The 19,721-nt window shown below is 62.2% G+C and overlaps 2 protein-coding genes across 2 annotated transcripts in view; one reads left to right on the top strand and one right to left on the bottom strand.

Moving 5' to 3' along the window:
- The window catches only part of DNMT1 (DNA methyltransferase 1), a 21,237-nt gene extending 1,579 nt beyond the window's left edge, over positions 1–19,658 (top strand). The window contains 34 exon segments of the mRNA XM_030031092.1: positions 6,359–6,401; positions 6,995–7,102; positions 7,207–7,477; positions 7,770–7,842; positions 8,107–8,197; positions 8,339–8,379; positions 8,523–8,574; positions 8,926–9,009; positions 9,102–9,211; positions 9,304–9,422; positions 9,596–9,688; positions 10,720–10,871; positions 10,955–11,142; positions 11,634–11,823; positions 12,015–12,112; positions 12,224–12,371; positions 12,495–12,610; positions 12,809–13,010; positions 13,099–13,235; positions 13,375–13,548; positions 14,165–14,386; positions 15,040–15,232; positions 15,706–15,796; positions 16,369–16,503; positions 16,687–16,969; positions 17,073–17,214; positions 17,429–17,595; positions 17,670–17,847; positions 18,130–18,270; positions 18,272–18,326; positions 18,400–18,563; positions 18,659–18,775; positions 18,880–18,970; positions 19,142–19,658. Coding sequence (XP_029886952.1) covers positions 6,359–6,401; positions 6,995–7,102; positions 7,207–7,477; positions 7,770–7,842; positions 8,107–8,197; positions 8,339–8,379; positions 8,523–8,574; positions 8,926–9,009; positions 9,102–9,211; positions 9,304–9,422; positions 9,596–9,688; positions 10,720–10,871; positions 10,955–11,142; positions 11,634–11,823; positions 12,015–12,112; positions 12,224–12,371; positions 12,495–12,610; positions 12,809–13,010; positions 13,099–13,235; positions 13,375–13,548; positions 14,165–14,386; positions 15,040–15,232; positions 15,706–15,796; positions 16,369–16,503; positions 16,687–16,969; positions 17,073–17,214; positions 17,429–17,595; positions 17,670–17,847; positions 18,130–18,270; positions 18,272–18,326; positions 18,400–18,563; positions 18,659–18,775; positions 18,880–18,970; positions 19,142–19,188 — 4,516 coding nt within the window. The 3' untranslated portion in view covers positions 19,189–19,658.
- MRPL4 (mitochondrial ribosomal protein L4) lies at positions 664–6,031 on the bottom strand. The gene is made up of 11 exons (XM_030029884.2): positions 5,903–6,031; positions 5,338–5,562; positions 4,492–4,575; positions 4,346–4,394; positions 2,479–2,650; positions 2,305–2,356; positions 1,608–1,725; positions 1,407–1,513; positions 1,188–1,297; positions 993–1,063; positions 664–870 (listed from the first exon to the last, which is right to left on the bottom strand). Exons 1-11 carry the CDS (start codon positions 6,029–6,031, stop codon positions 725–727), a joined length of 1,263 nt encoding a protein of 420 aa, XP_029885744.1. The 3' UTR covers positions 664–724.
- Positions 19,659–19,721: the final 63 nt, after the last annotated feature.

The following is a 19,721-nucleotide window of genomic DNA, read 5'->3' as shown; positions in this document are numbered from 1 at the left end:
CAGCAGGGAAGCGTCGGTTCTTACCCCATTTCCTCCCTTTCCTCTGCAACTGGCCCCCGCCTTCTCGCACCAAGCCCTGGATGCCGGCGGCGGCGGCGGGGGGGGGGCCAGCAAAGCAGCCGGGCCCACCCTCCTCCTCATCCTGCCTCTCCGGTGACACCCAGAAACCCCAACTGCCATCCCCGGATAAGACCCAGAGACACAAGCTCCCACCGAAACACTCGCCAGCTCTGGCAAACGATCCCGGCATGGAGCGGCAGGGGGACAGCTCTGCCCCTTGGTGGGGGCGGGAGGGGGGGGGGGCAGCATGCTGGGCTTGCTGCTGGGGGGGGGACACAGATCCCTCTGCCACAGTGGCCCCGAAAATCCCGGCCACCCACAGACACTGAATCCACACAGCACCCCACAGTCCTGCGAATATGGGGGGGCCATAAAGGGACTGCAAATATGGGGGGGGGGGGGCCACAGAGGGACTGCAAATATGCCAGGGGGGCTGCAAAGGGACTGCAAATATGGGGGGGTTCCAAAGGGAGGTGGAAGCAAACTGCAACCCCCCCCCAGGACAAAGAAAAGCAACAGCCTTGAGAAACCTCACTTTAATGGCCACGGCAGCGCGTGGTGCTCCGCCCAAAACCCTTTCCAAAGAGATGGGGGCTGGATCCTGCCTGGGGGGGGGCTAGATCCTGCCTGGGGGGGTGGTCTCACCCTGCCCGGGGAGGGGGGGCTAGGGGAAGTCGCTGTAGGGCATGGAGAAGGGGTAGAGCGCCGAGTAACGGGTGTCGTGCCACAGCAGCTTCTTCTCCAGGAAGGTGACGGTGTCCAGCGTGAGCACCAGCGTCTCGTGCTTCAGCATGCTGTGCACGTTGAGACCTGCGGAGGCACAAGAAGCGGGGGCTTGGGGGGGTCCCCAAAAGGTTTGGGGGATCCCTGACAGGTTTGGGGGGGGGGGCGGTCCCTGGGGACAGCAGCCGCCGTCACCGCAGAACTCTCACCTAACGCTGGGATCAGGTTGATGGTTTTCAAACCGGCTGCCGCAGTTTCGATGTTCTCCGGCATCTTGTTGCTGGAAGGAAGTGGGTGAAATGACGGGGGGACACACACACCCCCCCCCCCAGAGCCCCTGGCAGCGTGCAGGCAGCCCTGCCCGTCCCTGGGGCTCCCCACGTTCCCGTGCTGCCTGCACTCACACGTCGACGATGAGGACGGAGTGGCCCCAGTGCCGGTACCGTGCCAGGTCCACCAGATACTGGGGATCGGCGGTGGGTATCTCCAGGCTGTCGACGATGTGAAGGTCATCCTGTGAGGCGTGGCGGGGGGGGAACACGTTGCTGGTGAAGGGCGGGGGGGGTGTCACTGCGTCCCCAATCCCCCCGGGAGCCCCCCCCAAAACACAGAGGACCTCGTACCTGCATCAGCTTCACCGTCAGTGCCACCTTCAGCCCCAGCACCCGCACCTTCATGGGCAGCATGTAGTAGTAGCTGGTGGGACCCCGCGGCCCGTGGGCGATGCCCCCTGTGAGGGGTCCCGGCTCAGTGACCCCCCCCCGAGCCAGGCCGTGGCCCCCCCCACCCCATCTGGGGGTCTCCTCCGACCCGCAGCCACTCACCCCCGCGCCACAGGGGCGAGCGGATGCTGCCGTGCCGGGCTCGACCCGATCCTTTCTGCCGCCACGGCTTTCTGCCGCCCCCCCGCACCTCCGCCCGCGTCTTCACCTTGGCGTAGCTCTGCGGGGTGGGGGGGGGACACGCACACAGGGACAGTTGGGGATGGGCCCCTCGTGACACCCCCGTCCCCCTCCCCACGCAGGGAAAGGGACCCAGGAGTCCTGGTCCCAACTGCCGCCTCTGCGGCAAGGCGACATGCTGCCACCCTGTGACCCCCCCCCACACCTCCCTCTGTCCCCCCAGACCCTCCCCAACCTCCTCCTTCCTCTTCAGACCACCCTCTGCCCCCCCTCAGACTTGCCCTTCCCCTCCCCAGCTCCTCACTCACGCCCCCAGACCTCCCCTTCCCTCCCTAAAACCTCCCTCTCCATCTCCAGACCTCCCCTTCCCCCCCACCCCTCCCCAGCCTCCCCTTCTCCTCCTGACCCTCCCCTTGCCCCCCCCCAACCTCCTCTCTCCCTCCTAGACCTCCCCTTCCCCTCCCCAGACCACCTTCTCCTCCCAAAAACCTCCCTCTCCATCTCCAGACCCCCCTCCAGACCCTCCCCTTCCCCTCCCTGACCCCCCTCTCCCCCAGCCCTCCTTCTGCCCCCCCCCAAACCTCCCCCCGCCCCCCCAAAACCCCCTCCCCATACTCACGATCCTCTTGAAATTTTTCTGCCACATGGCCACCATGTGCAGGATGTCGAGCCTGCAGGAGACGGGGAGGGGGGACGGACATTCAGCGAGGGGACCCCAACCCAGGGACCCCCACATCCCCAAAGGCTCCCCCCCAACTCCCTGGCAGCCCCCCACCTCGTCCCCCAGCCCCACCTGGGCCTGACGGCGAAGACGTCGGGGTGAAGATCGGTCAGGCCCCGGCGTTCGTCATCGTGATGCTGCAGCGACTCCACCCAGGCCTGCACGGGGGAGCGGTGGGGGGGGACGGGGACGCTGCAGGCCCGCAGGACCGGGGACCGCGGCAGCGCTGGCAGCAGCAGCTTCTCTGGGGTGGGGGGGGGACCACAACACACATGAGGGCAAGCAGGGACCGTGGTAGCTCCACCTGGAACCTCGGGCTGGGGGCAAGGGGGGGGGCCCCAGACACCCCAAGACCAGGGACATCTGTCCCCGGGTTGTCCCTGCACCCTCAGGGTGGTCCTGCAGCCTCGACCCCATGGCCACCCGGTTCCTGATGTCCTCAGGATGGTCCCAGCCCCGTGGCTACCCGTCCCTGATGTCCCCAGGATGGCCCTGAGCCTGTGGACAACCTGTCCCTAATGTCCCCACAGCCCTGCCACCCCCAGAAACGTGTCCCCGCTGCCAAGACCCTTGTCATCCCTGTCCCTGATGTCCCCAGCCCCACAGACACCCTGTCCCTGATGTCCCCACAGCCATGGCCTCATGAAAACCTGTCCCCACTGCACAGACCCAGGCCATCCCCATCCCTGATATGGTCCTGACCCCACAGACGCTCTGTCCCTGATGTCCCCAGGGAGTCCCCGCAGCCCTGGCCCCGCAGAAACCTGTCCCCACTGACCTGACCCCGCTCACCTCCACTCCTGCTGTCCCCACGATGTCCCCAGCCCCACGGACACCCTGTCCCCAACACCCCCAGGATGTCCCCACAGCCCTGTTTCCGCAGAAACCCGTCCCCACTGACCTGACCCCGCTCACGTCCACTCCCTCTGTCCCCAGCATGTCACCAACCACACGGACACCCTGTCCCCAACATGTCCCGACAGCCCTGACCCCACAGAAACCTGTCCCCATTGACCTGACCCCGCCCACCTCCACTCCCAATGTCCCCAGGATGTCCCCAACCCCACGGACACCCTGTCCCCACTGTCCCCAACCCCACAGACACCCTGTCCCCAGTACCCCCAGGATGTCCCCAACCCCACAGACACCCTGTCCCCACGATGTCGCCAACCCCACGGACACCCTGTCCCCAACACCCCCAGGATGTCCCCACAGCCCTGACCCCACAAAAACCTGTCCCCATTGACCTGACCCCACTCACCTCCACTCCCAATGTTCTCAGGATGTCCCCAACCCCATGGACACCCTGTCCCAACTGTCCCCAACCCCACAGACACCCTGTCCCCAATATCCCCACGATGTCCCCAACCCCACGGACACCCTGTCCCCCACTGTCCCCAACCCCACGGACACCCTGTCCCCAACACCCCCAGGATGTCCCCAACCCCACGGACACCCTGTCCCCACTGTCCCCAACCCCACAGACACCCTGTCCCCAACACCCCCAGGATGTCCCCAACCCCACGGACACCCTGTCCCCACTATCCGCAACCCCATGGACACCCTGTCCCCACGATGTCCCCAACCCCATGGACACCCTGTCCCCACGATGTCCCCAACCCCACGGACACCCTGTCCCCACGATGTCCCCAACCCCACGGACACCCTGTCCCCAATATCCCCAGGATGTCCCCAACCCCACAGACACCCTGTCCCCACAGCCCTGACCGCACAAAAACCCGTCCCCGTTGTCCTGACCCTGCTCATCCCCATCCCCGATGTCCCCAGGCCGGTCCCGGCCCCACGGCCACCCGCCCCCGGTGTCCTGACCCAGGCCATCCCCTTCCCCCATGATGTCCCCAAGAGGGCCCCGGCCCCACAGACACCCCCGTCCACGTTACCCACCGCCCCGATCGCCCCCCTGTCCACGCAGACTCACCCCTGCGGGGCTCGGGGGTCGCGGGGGGCCCGGTGGGCCCGGACGAGACCTGCGGGGGGGCAACCGTGAGCCTCCAACCTCCGCTCCCCACGCCCCCCCCCGCGGCCATGACCCACGACCCACGACCCCCGGTGCCCGGTCCTCACCCCCGCGGCCCCAGCCCGTCCCCGGGCCCAGGCCCGGACGGCGGCGGCGACGAGGCCGGACCCCCCCGTACGAACCCCCCAACACTGCACCGACCCCCCTGTGCAGTGTCCTGGCCCCCCCATCCATTGCATGGACCCCCCCCCCGGCAGTGTGCTGACCCCCCCCAGCACTGCCCTGACACCCCCATTACGGTGCACTGGTCCTCCGTGCATCGCATGGACCCCCCAGCACCACCCTGACACCCCCCCCCCATGCTCCCACCGCCCCCCAGCACTGCGCTCCGTGGTCCCCCCGACCCCCCCAGCACCCACCAAGCCCCACCACAGCTCAGCGATGCACCGCACCGGGGTCCCACCACCCCCCCGCAGCCCCCTTTGGCCCACAGGACAGCCCTGACACCCAGCTGTGGGGGGGGGTTTCCCGGGGGGGGCCATCAGGGTGCTCCTGCCCCACAGCCGGGCCCCACGTGGCAGTGGGGACGCCCAGCCTTGCCCCCGCACGGCTTTGTCCCCGCGTTGCCGCTCGGGACAGGGAGCGAAGGTGCACCCGGCCGGGGTGGGGGGACACGCTGGGTGGCCCCCCACCTTTCTCCGGGGCGGGGGGCACGGAAATCCCTTCCTGGGGGAGCGGAAGCGGAGTGCAGCGGGGGGACCTTTCCTTCCCTCGGCGTGGCGGGGGGGGGGGGTTTCGAGCCAATCCCCCTCCTCGCTCCGGAGGGATCCGGCACAGTCCCCACGTCCCCCCCCTCCGGCTCTCGCCCCGCCGCCGGCAGCGGGGAGGGCACATGGAGGGGTTGGCGTTTCCTGCGCCCGTATTCCCCGCCGGCTATTGTCCCTTCCGCTCGCCTCCCGGCATCCCCTGGCCGGCGGGAAGGGGGGGGGCCCGCGCTCGCCGGCTGCCGCCGAGCCGTTCTCCGGTTCGGCTACCCCTCTTCCGGTGCGGCGGCCGCGCGGCACAGCCTTGGCGCGCCCCGACCTTTCCCCGTCCGCCGTTGGTCTTTGCCGGAGCTCCGGCTGCATGGCCGTCTTCAAACCCAGGTGCCCGATGACGGGACGGGATTTATCGCCCTCCTGGTTTTTTGGGGGGTGGCGGTGGGGACCCCTCGCCCTCCCCGCTGGCCCCGGCTCGAAGGAATTGGCGGCAGCGTGGGGGCAGGAAGCCAAAAAAGCGGGCGGCCGGAGGTGAGATGGGAGCGAACGGAGCTGGTGCCGGACATGCCGGTGGCACCGGAGAGGTCCTGTCCCCTGTCCTGGCAAACGGAAGCATTCCTGGGGGGCGGCTGAGTGGCCCCGGTTCGGCAGACGGGCTCCCCATTTTTGGCGGGAGAGCCGTGGTGAACTGGGGGGGGGGAAGCGTTGGGGTCGTGCCGAGCCCCCGGCAGCACCGGCGGGGACGGGGTTTCCTCCTCGCCGTCTCCTCGCTGCGGGGCTGGGGGCTGTCCCCGCCGCTCAGGGGCAGCGCCAGCCGCTTCCCCCCACCCTCCGTCGCCGCTTTGTGCCGCCGGCGCCGTGGGAAGACGACACGTGGCTTCTCCCCCATGGTTTTTTGCCATCTCCATGCCAGGGTAGGGCACGGGTGGGCAACGAGCCCCCGCCGCTACCTTGGGGGGTCCCTTGGGCACCGGCATCTCTTTACCGGCCCCCCTTTATTCCCCGCCTGGGAGCCGAGCATCCCTCTTGCTCCAAGGGAGTTTGGCCCCGCTTTGCGGTTGCAGCCGGTGCCGCTCCTTTGCCGGGTGCCGTTTCTGGAGCTGTCGAGGCGATTTTGGGGTCTGTCCCGGTTGCCCCTGCCCATCAGTGTCCCCCGCCGTAACCTCGTCGCCTGTCGGCGGAGCGTGGTCTGACTCCCAACGCTCTTCTCTTGCAGGCTGCAGGACTTGGAGAGGGATGAAGACAGCCTGAGCGAGAAGGTGAGTGTCCCTGGATCACCAGGAGCCGCGCTTCCACCTGCCCTTGGCTCCGATTTGGGTGCCCGCCATCCCGCGCTGTCACCGCCGGTCCCGCATCGGGTGCTGCCGTCAGGCTCGGGATGCTCCGGCTTACAGCGGTGGGAGTTGGCGGGGCTCCGGAGCCGGCTCCTGGATGCTCAGCGGGGACGTGACTCTGGTGCTGAGCAGGGGACTGCGATTCATCGGTGCTCCTGAGCCTCTTGTTTCTGTGCTGTCGCGGCGTTGCCAGGATGGGGGGTTTCCAGAGCCCCACGGGGTAGGGTCGGGGGGGACGGTGTGGCAGGCTGGCCGAGTGAGACCCCCGTGTCTCCCTTGCTGGCCCAGTTCCCTGGACCTGATGAGGTCGTAGTCCTGGTGCTGGCGCTGTCTGTTGTCATATGGAAACGGCCGTCACCTCATATCAGGAGGGTCCCGGTGAGCTGGGTGAGCGGCGCCCGGATTCGGAGTGACCGGCGGTTCGGCTCAGCCCAACCGCCTACGGAGATGCCGCTCTGCCGAGCCCCGAGGGGAGCGTCACCGCCGCCCGCCCCACGCCGTCCCCTCCGTCCCCGCAGGAGTGCGTCAAGGAGAAGCTGAGCCTCATCCATGGCTTCCTCCAAGCCGACGTCCAGAACCAGTTGAGCGAGCTGGAAGCCAAACTCCGCTGCGAGGAGCTGTCGGAGGTGAGACCCTGGGTTTCGGTGAGACGGCGGGTTGGGTTGTGCCGGCTCCTTAGCGGCACGGCTCACCGGAGCCGGGCGGTTTAACTGACGCTCTTCCCTCCCAGGAGAGGTACCTGGCCAAGGTGAAAGCCCTTCTGCACCAAGAGCTCTCGGCGGAGAATGGGGACGTGGCACCGCTGCTGCAGGCATCGAACGGGTGCTCCAAAAACGGCGCCTACGGGAGCGACGAGGACTCGGAGCGAGCAGGGCCCGATGGGGAAGAAGACAGCGCGATGGAGATGGAGGAAGCAGCCGCCTCTTCTTCTTCCTCTTCGTTGGTCCCCACACCGCGGGCACGCAAGGCCAGGAGGAGCCGATCCAACGGGGAGAGCAAAAGTAATGGCGACAGCGGGCGCAACTTGGTTTTCTGTCCTCTTTTCCAACGTGCTTAAAGTAAATAATTCGTTACCGTTAAATACTAAGCGGGAACATGACGATTCCTGGAGGGATTGTGAGCAGAGATCCCCCCAGGAAAGGTCTTGGGGTCTCCTTGCCTTGCTCCGGGATGACAGGGTGCGGGGAGAGGGGTGCTGTCACCCGCGGTGGTTCCAGCCCCGTGGGCTGTTGCAGGAGGGGAGGGACAGCGGGTCCCCATCGTTAACGCAATCCCTCGTCATCTTCCTAACAGAGTCTCCCGCCAGTTCCCGGGTCACTCGGAGCTCCGGCCGGCAGCCGACCATCCTGAGCATGTTCTCCAAAGGGTCAGTACGGTGACAGGGCTGGGACCTGCACCTCCTTTACCGTGTCCCCCAGGAGCCTTCACCCTCTTCTTCCTCTCTCTGCCATCCGGGGCTGGCGGGTTCAATCCCAAAACTTGCGGTTCCCAATGAGACTGGCCTTGGGGACCTGCCGGGCGCTCCCCCGGGGAGCCGCGCTCCTGCCGGTGCCGGGAGAGCCCCTCATTCCCCTCAAACCCTCGTGGCGTCGGAGCGCCAGATTGATCCGTTGCGTTTAAAAACCGTCAGGTCCAACAAACGGAAATCGGAAGAGGTGAATGGGGAAGTGAAGCAGGAGGCGATGAACGTGGAGAAGGAGGAAGAGGAGCTGGAGGAGAAGGTGTGTGCCGGCACCGTTGGCAGCCAAGGTCTTTGCCAGTTGCTTTGCCGGGCAGCCACTGTGCTGGGGTTGAGCATGTGTTGTCCTGGAGGGCGTCGTGCTCTCCAGCCTCCCCTTACACTCCTTCGTTTCTCCCTCAAGGAACAAGACGAGAAAAGGATTAAAATCGAAACCAAAGAAGGGTAAGGAGGAAGGAGAGTGTTCCCTGCTTTGGGCCGGTGCCTGTCAGTGCCCATTTCCCTCTGCCGTGGCCTCGTTAGTGTGGGGAGGATGTCGACATTACGCTTCTCTGTGTCTTCATCCCTTTGTATTTTTTTACACCCAGGTTGGAAATAAAAGATGAAATTACTCAGGTTAAAACTACAACACCTGCTAAAGTAAGTTCCTTTTCTTCCGTCTCAGCATTTTGGTTTTGGTTTTTTTCTTTATTATTGTTTTAACTCTTCCAAAGAGCGGCTGGACTTCCCTAAGGGAAAGATAAAGCCATTTCCAGCCCATGCAGCTTCCAGAAATCAACCCCCCCAGCAAGGTGGGGAGCAACGCAGCCTTTATGAGCTTGGGCTGCTTTTGAAGCAAGGGCAGCGGCTGCTGTTTTGCTGCCTGGATGCTTTAAAAACGAGGGTTGCGCTAACGAACGGGACTGTTTGGGGAAGGAGCTTTGAGCCTGATCATAGGCTGAAGCTCATGGGGGGCAGAGAAAAGCTGACGCCGTCTCCCCTGTTTTGCAGACCACCCCTCCCAAGTGCGTCGACTGCAGACAGTACCTCGATGATCCCGACCTCAAATTCTTCCAAGGAGATCCTGATGATGCCGTAAGGGATTTAATGCTCCTTCTCTGGGTCTGGGGAGAGCTGTCGTGCTAATGGGAACGCTCGTTAAATGTCCTCCTCTCTCCCTCGTTCAGCTGGAGGAGCCAGAAATGCTGACGGATGAGCGTTTGTCCCTCTTTGACGCTAACGAAGATGGCTTTGAGAGCTACGAGGACTTGCCGCAGCACAAAGTCACCTCTTTTAGGTGAGATGTGGGGAAAGCAGGCTATAAAAACCTGCTGAATTTGCAGATCCTGTGGGACAATGCATCAACCTACAACCTCTGTCCCTTGCCAGCGTCTATGACAAGCGAGGTCACTTGTGCCCCTTTGACACTGGCCTGATCGAGAGGAACATCGAGCTGTATTTCAGCGGTGCTGTGAAGCCCATCTATGACGATAACCCTTGTTTGGATGGTGAGTTGGATCTGGAGGAGCCTCGAGGGCTGCGGGGACGTTGGTTTGTCACCTTAAATTTCAGCTCAACACTGCGTGCAAAATGAAGTCGGATCCGGGTGGCACTTTGTCATCCGCAGCTGCTTGGGTTTTTTGGGCACCGAGGACTGAAATTTGTGTTTTCTCGCTTTCAGGTGGGGTGAGAGCCAAGAAGTTGGGACCCATAAATGCCTGGTGGATCACGGGGTTCGATGGAGGGGAGAAGGCTTTGATCGGCTTCACCACAGGTGAGTGAGCGAGGACGGGGGAGATTGGGCTCGGGGAGCACGCCTGGCTTGGGATTTAAGTCTCTGCTGCCTGTCTGGCTGGTGAAGGAGCTTTATTGGGGTTCGTGGACTTTGCTGCTGCCGGGAACTTGCACCAACAAGAACGTGGCAAGGTGGAGGACCGTGCCGAAGCTTGGGTCTGGGTTTATTTAGCTCAGCAGCACCCAGGCTTATGTTAAATGCATGTAAAACCTCCTGCTGAGCTTGCAGCTGCCAGCAGCACCCTGCATGAGGCTGTCGGCGCTGGGATGAGCAAGGCGGCTGGAGGGGGGTATCTCCCCAGCAGCCCTTCCCAGGCAGGATCCGTCCTCCGGTCCCTCCTCCGTGGGAAGCCGCCGATGCAATGCAGGAGTGGGTCAGGGTCGCTCTTGGAGGGAGTTTTCTCTTTGCTCTTGACCTCTTGGCCCCTGTCGCAGGGCTCTGTTCCTTTCTTACCCTACAGCCTGGGCTTTTTGGACAGGTTTGTGTTGAGAAAGGTCTTGGAGGAACGCCCAGTCCTGGCCAGCCCTTGGCTCTGTGTCCCAGCTGGCTTTTTCACTCTCTAGCCGAATTGGGGGAAGAAGCTGATATTTGGGGGTTTAAAAGCTTTTTCCATTCACCGTTTCTGCAAGGAACCCTTCCAATAACCTGGTGATATCAGAGGAGGACTTAACTCTCCTGTGCATCAGCAAATGGAGTTTGTAGTGACAGAAAAAAACCCTGGATTGTCTTTGCTTTCTAATTAGGTAACAGCAAAAATAAAAGGCTAGTGCGTGGATAGTGTGCCCCACCTCAAGTCCCCACTCCCCCCTCGCTTTGGTGGTGATAGCTGAGTGACCGTGGGTCCTGGCTCGTGGTAGAGTTTCCCCGCACGCTTAGGTCTTGGTGCTGTAGCAGCGTGGACGGGCTAATCTTCCCCCTCCCCAGGACCTGCTTGCCGCAGTCCTAGCTCATCCTTAAATACTGCTAAATTCCCTGGTATTTAATCGCCCGCCGTGATCTCTCTGCCGCAGCCTTCGCGGATTACATCCTGATGGAGCCCAGCGAGGAGTACGCTCCCATCTTCGCCCTCATGCAAGAGAAGATCTACATGAGTAAAATCGTCGTTGAGTTCCTGCAGAACAACCGCGACGTCAGCTACGAGGATCTGCTCAACAAAATCGAGGTGAAAATCCGAGGGCGGCGGCGGCGGCATGCGGGGGTGGGTGTTGCTCTGCCACCCTTTCCCTAACCAACCCCTCCTCGCAGACCACCGTACCTCCCGCGGGGCTGAACTTCAACCGCTTCACAGAGGACTCGCTCCTGCGACATGCCCAGTTCGTGGTGGAGCAGGTGGAAAGCTACGATGAAGCCGGGGACAGCGACGAACCCCCCGTCCTCATCACACCCTGCATGAGGGACTTGATCAAGTTGGCTGGAGTCACCCTGGGGAAGAGGTGAGCCCCGCGTAGACGCTGTCTTTGTGGGGCATTTGGCTTTGCAATATCCCAGGACGAGCCCGTTGGGTTGGTTCCCCATCGACTTTGCACAGGGGATCCTTCCAGGAAAACCCTTCTGCTTGTTCCCAGCTGGGATGACGCGAGGATTTAGGCTCAGTGGCATGAGCAGCACTGGGAGATTGGAGTAGAAATCCTCCCAAAACTGGGAAAACCCTCTGCCTAGTGCTGCCCCAAGGGAGGAAGGGCTCTGGCTTGGGTCCCCAGAGCCTGGCTTTGCTCTTTGTCCTGCTGTAGCATCCCTTCAGGAGCCCATGCCAGCCACAGCACGTACCTGAGTGCCTGTTGGGGGATCCTGCCGTGGTCCCGGGCTGCTGGGAGAGCTCTGATCCCTGGGGACCCTCCTTGGGTGCCGGGCTGTTTGTTGTGGCTGTAGCTGTCAGCGGAACAAGGCACAGAGTTCCCTCTCACCGCTCTCACCTTGGTCGCAGGCGAGCTGTCAGGCGGCAGGCCATCCGGCACCCCACCAAAATAGACAAGGACAAGGGTCCCACCAAAGCCACCACCACCAAGCTGGTGTACCTCATCTTCGACACCTTCTTCTCGGAGCAGATCGAGAAGGACGAGAAGGAAGATGACAAGGAGAATGCCATGAAGCGCCGGCGCTGCGGTGTCTGCGAGGTAACGGGGGTCTGGCGTGGAGCCGAAGTGACCCGATCCCCTCCCATCCCCTCCATCCTGCCTGAATGGCCCCTTCTGGGGTCGCTCCCTTGGGGCAGGGGACCTATTTCCAGAGGCCACCGAGCTCCCCTTGGTCCCTGTCCCTCCACTGCGTCTGCCGGTGCTCAGCCTGTCGCCTCTCCCTGCTCTAGGTTTGCCAGCAGCCTGAGTGCGGGAAGTGCAAAGCTTGCCAGAACATGGTGAAGTTTGGGGGCAGCGGACGGAGTAAGCAGGCTTGTTTGCAGAGGAGGTGCGTCTCCCACGGGCAGCGATGCCTCCTCTGAGTCCTCTCCGCCTCTGGAGAGAGGGGATGTGGTCCCCGCACCGTGCCCTGCTGCAGTGACGGTCCCTGTGTCCCCAGGTGTCCCAACCTGGCCGTCCGGGAAGCTGATGAGGACGAGGAGGTAGATGACAACATCCCTGAGATGCCATCGCCTAAGAAGATGCTGCAGGGCAGGAAGAAGAAGCAGAACAAGAGCCGTATCTCCTGGGTGGGGGAGCCCATCAAGGTGAGGCTGGGCAGGACCCCGCTCCCCTCCCGCTGGGGTGGGTGCTCAGGCTGCGAAGGGGGCTGCGTCGCTTGCCGGCGTGGGGATTTAACAGTGCTCTCCACTTTCTCCCTGCTTCTGCAGAGCGATGGGAAGAAGGACTACTACCAGAGGGTCTGCATTGACTCGGAGACCCTGGAGGTGGGAGACTGTGTCTCCGTCAGCCCTGATGATCCCACCAAGCCCCTCTACCTCGCCAGGTTGGTGCCGTGGTGCTGAAGGGGACGAGTTTCTGCTCCTGCTGGGGTGGACGTGTGTGGGGACAGCTGATGTTCCCAATTAGAGAACCCTAATTGCTTGGCCATGCTGCTGTTTGAGGACTCTCCAGCTCTGGCAAGGCTCGGAGCAGCTCAGCCCTTTCTTATGGTGCCCCATAACCCTGGCTCCTTCCCCCTCAGGGTGACAGCCATGTGGGAGGACAGCAGTGGCCAGATGTTCCACGCACATTGGTTCTGCCCCGGCTCGGACACTGTCCTGGGGGCCACCTCTGACCCCCTGGAGCTCTTCTTGGTGGACGAGTGCGAGGACATGCAGCTCTCCTACATCCATGGCAAAGTCAAAGTGATCTACAAGGCGCCCTCAGAGAACTGGTCCATGGAGGTGGGTGACAGCCCTGCAAACCCCGGCTGGCCCGGACCAGGCACGGCGTGGGCAGCAGCACCGATTCCTGTGAACACCTCTCTCCTAGCAGGGCGGGCTGGACATGGAGATCAAGATGGTGGAAGACGACGGGAGAACTTACTTTTATCAGATGTGGTACGACCAGGAGTACGCTCGATTCGAGTCCCCACCGAAAACTCAGCCCACGGAAGACAACAAATACAAGTGAGCGTGCGCAGGGCAGCGGCTCTCGGGATCCGCTCTGCCCAAAATGGACAGCAGGAGCCTCTCAACTCCCGGCAGCACCGCAGCCGGCCTTGGCAGGGTCCCCATCACCGCGGTCTGCCATCCCCCTTTCCCGCAGGTTCTGCATGAGCTGCACACGCCTGGACGAGGTGAGGCACAAGGAGATACCCAAAGTGGCTGAGCCCCTGGAGGAAGGGGATGGGAAGATGTTCTACGCCATGGCCACCAAGAACGGAGTGCAGTACAGGGTGGGAGATGGCGTCTACCTCCTGCCGGAAGCCTTTTCCTTCAGGTTGGTGCTTGCAGGGGGCTGTAAGCACTTCTTGGGATGCTCTTTGGTCAAGCTTTTGGTAGCAGAGGAGGTAGTCTCCGGACAGTGAATTCCACCTGTAAACAAAGCACCCATCACTCTAATTTCCAAAAGCTTGATTTAAAAATAAAGGTGCTTCTAACCCCAATTTCACCTCCTGTGATTAAACAGAGCAACTTTTCTCCGCTCAGGCAATCCCGATCGCTGAGCTGCCGTGTTTTGGCAGCTGAATCGGAATCCTTTTGTGCGTCGCTTTTTCTTCAAAAGAGCCTGGGTAGATGAAAGATGAAACAAGACCCTGCCTGCTGCCTATAATTATGGGAGGAGAAATGGCAAACCTCTTTGGGGCAGCAACGTGTAGGCACCTTGGTTTGCAGCTGTTCACGGTTATGTGATGGTCTGGCTGTAAAATGCCTGTGCTGCGGAGCAGGAGGTTCGGTGCCGGCGCTGCCGCAGTGGCTTGGTGCCCGCATTGCCACCCTACGCCACAGAGACCAGGCAGGCTAGGCAGCGATGTGGGAGGAGGATGCTCTGTGTTGCTACGTTTTTTGGGGGGGGAAAGGGATAGCCTAACCTCCTTCCCTCCCCTTCTCCCCAGCATGAAACCTGCCAGCCCAGCCAAGCGCCCCAAAAAGGAGGCGGTGGATGAGGAGCTGCACCCAGAGCACTACCGCAAGTACTCCGAGTACATCAAGGGCAGCAACCTGGATGCCCCCGACCCTTACCGCGTGGGCCGCATCAAAGAGATCTTCTGCAACATCCGCAGCAACGGCAAACCGAACGAGGCCGACATCAAGCTGCGCATCTGCAAGTTTTACAGGTGAACGGCGCTGCTGGGGTATGCGTTACGGGGGTGCAGGCCCCCCCCCAGCACGGGCTGCAGGGCTCGCCCGAGATCTCGGGTGCTGGGAAAAGCTCCGCACCATCAACTCAAGGTCACGCCGCAGCCAGGTGTCTCGAGCACCGCGGCGTGGTTGGTTGGTGCATTCGAAGGGGCTTACCGCCACGGCGGTCTGGGCTCAGACCCGCTGCTGAGCCGCACCGCCAGCGCCGTCCCAGGGTGTGGGTGTTTACCCAAACATTTGCAGGCTCTTAGTCATCTCCCCCACACCACAGAGGGATGTGTGCGAAGAGCCTTGGCAGCGGGAAAAGAACGTGCTGACGCTCAGACTCTGTGTGTTTCGAGCCTAACAGCTCTCCTTGCACTAGATCTCTTTGCCTTTAATTTCACTTACCAGCTCTGGTGCCAATTCCCCGCTCCCTCCTCTAAGAAAACCCCCCAAAAACTCCCTTTGGTATGAAACAAATCATCCCTTTGGTGCTGTGCCCAGGCCATGCCAGCAAACACATGCAGCCGGAGGAAACAAACCCTCCTCTCTCTGGGGAGACGGAGCGGTGTGAGTGCCAGAGGCTGGACCGGGATGAGGATCTTGCCGAAAACATTTCCCTGATCCAGGTGTTTTTTCTCCGCAGACCCGAAAACACGCACAAGTCCATGAAAGCCAGCTACCATGCAGACATCAACCTCCTGTACTGGAGCGACGAGGAGACGACAGTCGACTTCCGTGCTGTGCAGGGCCGTTGCACGGTGGTGTATGGGGAAGACCTGACGGAGAGTATCCAGGACTACTCCGCTGGTGGGCTCGACCGCTTCTACTTTTTGGAGGTGAGGGAGCCGGGGTTCGAGGGGTCTGGCCGTGTCCCTGGGTGTGTTGAGTCCCCGGGGACTGAGCAGAGCAGGCGCATCGACCTCTGCCTTTCGGTGCGGGCTGTCCTGCCTCTCTGGGTGTGTTTTGCCCAGAGGGGCCATCATGCAGAGCGAGGATTTGTAGCTCGTTGCGACCTCCTGGGGACTAAGTCTCGGATACAAAGGAAGCTTTAATCTGAGTGTCACCAGGAGCTGGCTGGAGCGGTTGCTCCCTGTGGAACTAAGGGGCCAAATTCGGACCCTCTGGTGGCCTCCCTGGCTCCCTGAGGCAATGGAGAGGGAGGTGATGGACCCTTTGCGGGGCCCAGCCCTGCGCCTGTGTCCTGCCCTTTCGTTTTGCAGCTCCAGTTGGGTGTTGGCAATGCCTCGGCTGTTCCTGAGCTAGAAAAGTTCTTTGTGTTCAAGTGTCCTGAACCCTTTCTCTTCCCCAGGCTTACAACGCAAAAACCAAGAGCTTTGAAGATCCTCCCAACCACGCTCGGAGCTCTGGCAATAAAGGGAAGGGGAAGGGGAAAGGGAAAGGTAAGTCTGCTTGAGGGGAGAGGTCTCGGGTGGGTGAACCAGTTCACATCTGCCGTTATGTGCTGCCGAGCAGAGATAAGACGTGCTGCCGACCAGATGTTTCTGTGCCCTCCTCCTTGCTCCGATGCTCTGGCAGGATGCAGTGATGTGGTTTTAAGGCACCTCGTCTCTTTGAAATAAACCTCGCGGTGACAGGACATGGTCCTTCAGAGATCTCGAAGCCTTTCACTTGCCAACCCTCTGCCAGGGACTGGCTGCTCCGTAGTGTTGGGCTTTTGTACCCTGCTCCCAAGATCGGGAGCTTCCCTGGGAGTTATCGCTGCGCCCGTCTGACCCTCAGAAACTCTCTGCCTGTGCCCAGAGGCTGTTGGATGGAAAGGGAAAAGACGAGAGGCTTGCCTTCCAAAAGCAAGGGCGTATTCTGGCAGTGGCGGTGAAACAATTAAGGGGCAGAAAGGTGCTTGAAGCTGACGTTTTAACTGCTGCGGAGGAGGGGGAGAAGAATTTGCCTTGTAAGCAGTAAGAGGAGGAAATGACTTTGCCTTTTGATGTGAGCGGGGCTCTGTTCGCAGGCAAAGGCAAAGGGAAGTCGTCGGTGAGCTGCGAGCAGAGCGAGCAGGAGCCAGCCGAGCTGAAGCTCCCCAAGCTGCGGACGCTGGATGTCTTCTCTGGCTGTGGAGGGCTGTCCGAGGGCTTCCACCAGGCAGGTGAGCGGCAGAGCGGGGACAGCAGTGGGGTGACAAGCAGAGCCCGCGGGGAGACGGGCATCGGCGCTGGCTGCTCAGTTCCTCCAAGCTGGCGGTTGTGTTCGGCATGTGCCGGATCAGGGAGTGCGAGCCAGCGCTCTGCTCCTCCGCACAGGCTCAAGATCCTCCGCTTTGTCTCCCCAGGCGTGTCGGAGACGCTCTGGGCCATCGAGATGTGGGAACCGGCCGCCCAGGCTTTCCGGCTGAACAATCCCGGCACTACCGTCTTCACGGAGGATTGCAATGTCCTGCTGAAGCTGGTCATGTCTGGTGAGAAGACCAACTCGCTGGGGCAGAAGCTGCCGCAGAAGGGGGATGTGGAGATGCTGTGCGGTGGTCCTCCGTGCCAGGGCTTCAGCGGCATGAACCGCTTCAACTCCCGCACCTACTCCAAGTTCAAGAACTCCCTGGTGGTCTCCTTCCTCAGGTGAGCAGGAGAGGTGGCGAGGACCTGTGCCGGGGCGTGGGTGCGGACCCCCACCTCAAACGTTGCTCTGTCCTTGCTCCCGTGTCCCTCTCCCTCCTCGCAGCTACTGCGACTACTACAGACCGCGGTTCTTCCTTCTGGAGAACGTCAGGAACTTTGTGTCCTTCAAGCGTTCCATGGTGCTGAAGCTCACCTTGCGCTGCCTCGTCCGCATGGGTTACCAGTGCACCTTCGGGGTCCTACAGGTAGGGTTTTGGGTGACCTGGAGACAGTTAACCGGGGCAAAAGCCCTTCCCCTCTCAGCTGGCTCTGCCGTGGACCGTCCCGCTCCGAAGGAGCAGTTGGCTGCGTTGCTCCTTGGCTTCCCTGGGTGGCCTGGGGGGCTGTTCCCAGCTCTTCGGGGGCACTGACTGGATGGGGATGCTCCAGCCCCTTCAGGAGTTGTCCTTTCCTTGCCAGGCTGGCCAGTATGGCGTGGCCCAGACGCGGCGGAGAGCCATCGTCCTCGCCGCAGCTCCCGGCGAGAAGCTGCCCATGTTCCCCGAGCCCTTGCACGTGTTCGCGCCCCGTGCCTGTCAGCTGAGCGTCGTGGTGGACGACAAGAAGTTCGTTAGCAATATCACCCGGTGAGCCTTCGGCGCCGCGCTGGGGCTGGCGAGGGTGAGGTTTTGTCCGCTCACGGCTCCCTCCTTCCTCCCAGGACGTATTCCGGCCCCTTCCGCACCATCACCGTGCGGGACACCATGTCCGACCTGCCGGAGATCAGGAACGGTGCCTCCGCCTTGGAGATCTCCTACAATGGCGAGCCCCAGTCCTGGTTCCAGCGGCAGATCCGGGGCTCCCAGTATCAGCCCATCCTCAGGGACCATATCTGCAAGGTGTGGATGCCAGGGTCTCAATGAGGGGCTGGGCTGCGCTCGGATCCCCCAGACCCAAACCGAGATGGGGGTCAAGGGCAGGTTGGATGTGAGGTGGGGTGAGAGGGACCATCCCCAAGCCCTCCCTGGTTAACTTTCCCAAAGATGAGGCTGGCGGAGTTGCTGGGACCTGTCCCTCTCCCCCAGCCTTCTCCGGAGAGAGGACCTGGCCTCCCTGGGGTAGCCGGTGTCCCTTTGCGTCCCCTGCCCCACCGACGGTGACGGCGGGCTTGTCGTTGGCAGGACATGAGTGCCCTGGTCGCAGCCCGGATGAGACACATCCCCTTGGCCCCCGGTTCCGATTGGCGCGACCTGCCCAACATCGAGGTGCGGCTGTCAGACGGCACGACCACGCGCAAGCTGCGGTACACGCACCACGAGAAGAAAAAATGGCCGCAGCAGCTCCGGGGCGCTGCGGGGGGTCTGCTCCTGTGCCGAAGGTAGGTGCTGGCTCCCCAAAACCGACCGTGGCCGCTCATCCGCTCCCCCGCCTCACCCCCTCCATCTTCCCAGGCAAGCCTTGCGACCCCGCGGACCGGCAATTCAACACCCTCATCCCCTGGTGCCTGCCCCATACCGGCAACCGGCACAACCACTGGGCCGGGCTCTACGGGCGCCTGGAGTGGGACGGCTTCTTCAGCACCACCGTCACCAACCCCGAGCCCATGGGCAAGCAGGTGAGCGCCGCCGGATCCGTCCCCTCTGCCGGCAAGGGCAGGCGTTGCCCAATGGCCGCCGCGGTTCCGACCCTTGGTTTTATTTGCTGCCGTAGGGTCGGGTGCTGCACCCGGAGCAGCACCGAGTGGTGAGCGTGAGGGAGTGTGCCCGCTCCCAGGGCTTCCCCGATACTTACCGCCTCTTCGGGAACATCCTCGACAAGCACAGACAGGTGAGTGCCGGCCGCTCGTCGCCGGCAAACCCCTCGCCAGCGGGCATCCCCTTACCGGCGACGTGGCGGAGCCGGCGTCCAGCGTAACCCTCCCTCTGTCGCAGGTCGGTAACGCAGTGCCTCCTCCTCTAGCCAAAGCCATCGGGCTGGAGATCAAGTCGTGTGCGTTGGCGAAGCTGAGAGAAGACACGGCGGGTAAGTGCCGCGCCGGCAGCCGCTGCCGTCCACCCATGTGCCGTGGGCGGAAGGATCCGGAAAGACGGTCCCCGACCCCAGCCCTCCTTTGGGGTCGGGGGGGTGTCCCGGTTTAGGGCTGGGTGCCGCGGGTTGGGGTACGGCATCGTCACCCCCTCCTCTCTTCCCCAGAGACCAGCGCTCCGGAGAAGATGGAGACCACAGAAACCGCCGACTGACGCGCGGCCTCTCCTCCGGCACCAGGACACCCAAACATGCACTGATTTATTTTAAACCCCTTTTATTTTTTTGTTTGTTTGTTTGGTTTTTTTGGGGTTGTTTTTTTTTGTTTTGTTTTGTTTTGGGGTTTGTTTTTTTTTTTTTTTTTTAATTCCCGGCCTGTGGGGACCTGCCGTGGCCTGTCCCCCTCTGGCCCTGCTCGTGTCTGTCTCCCGGCTACCCTCCGCCGCTGTCTGTGATGGTTGAACTCCACTACCACCCCGGGACCCCCCTCCTTTCCCCTTCCCCGGCCCCGGCAGAGCCCTGTGGGACCCCCGGTCCCAGCCCTCCCCTGGGGCCCCGCTCCCCGTTTTTACGCCGCATTGTATTGAAAATAATCGGCCGCTTTGTACAAGTGGGAATTGATACTTTATGTAGTTTTTATATGTTGTAATATTTCTTCAAATAAATCTCTCCTATAAATTATAAACCCCTCGTCCTCCCCCCGTTTCCTTTCTCCGGGCCTAACCTAGGCCTCGGCCCCGTGGCGCCC

This window comes from Aquila chrysaetos, chromosome 11, assembly GCF_900496995.4.
Source record: "Aquila chrysaetos chrysaetos chromosome 11, bAquChr1.4, whole genome shotgun sequence".
Taxonomy (NCBI): domain Eukaryota; kingdom Metazoa; phylum Chordata; class Aves; order Accipitriformes; family Accipitridae; genus Aquila; species Aquila chrysaetos.
Note: the sequence above shows the minus strand (reverse complement) of the source record. Positions and strands in the feature narration are given on the sequence as shown.

Excerpts from the sequence above, each read along its gene's own strand:
- MRPL4 (XM_030029884.2), bottom strand. The coding sequence starts at position 6,031 with ATGGGGGAGAAGCCACGTGTCGTCTTCCCACGGCGCCGGCGGCACAAA. Across the intron at positions 5,563-5,902 it reads AGCCCCGCAGCGAGGAGACG|GAGGGCGATAAATCCCGTCC; the intron begins GCGAGGAGGAAA and ends CCAAAAAACCAG. Across the intron at positions 2,357-2,478 it reads GTCTTCGCCGTCAGGCCCAG|GCTCGACATCCTGCACATGG; the intron begins GTGGGGCTGGGG and ends CGTCTCCTGCAG.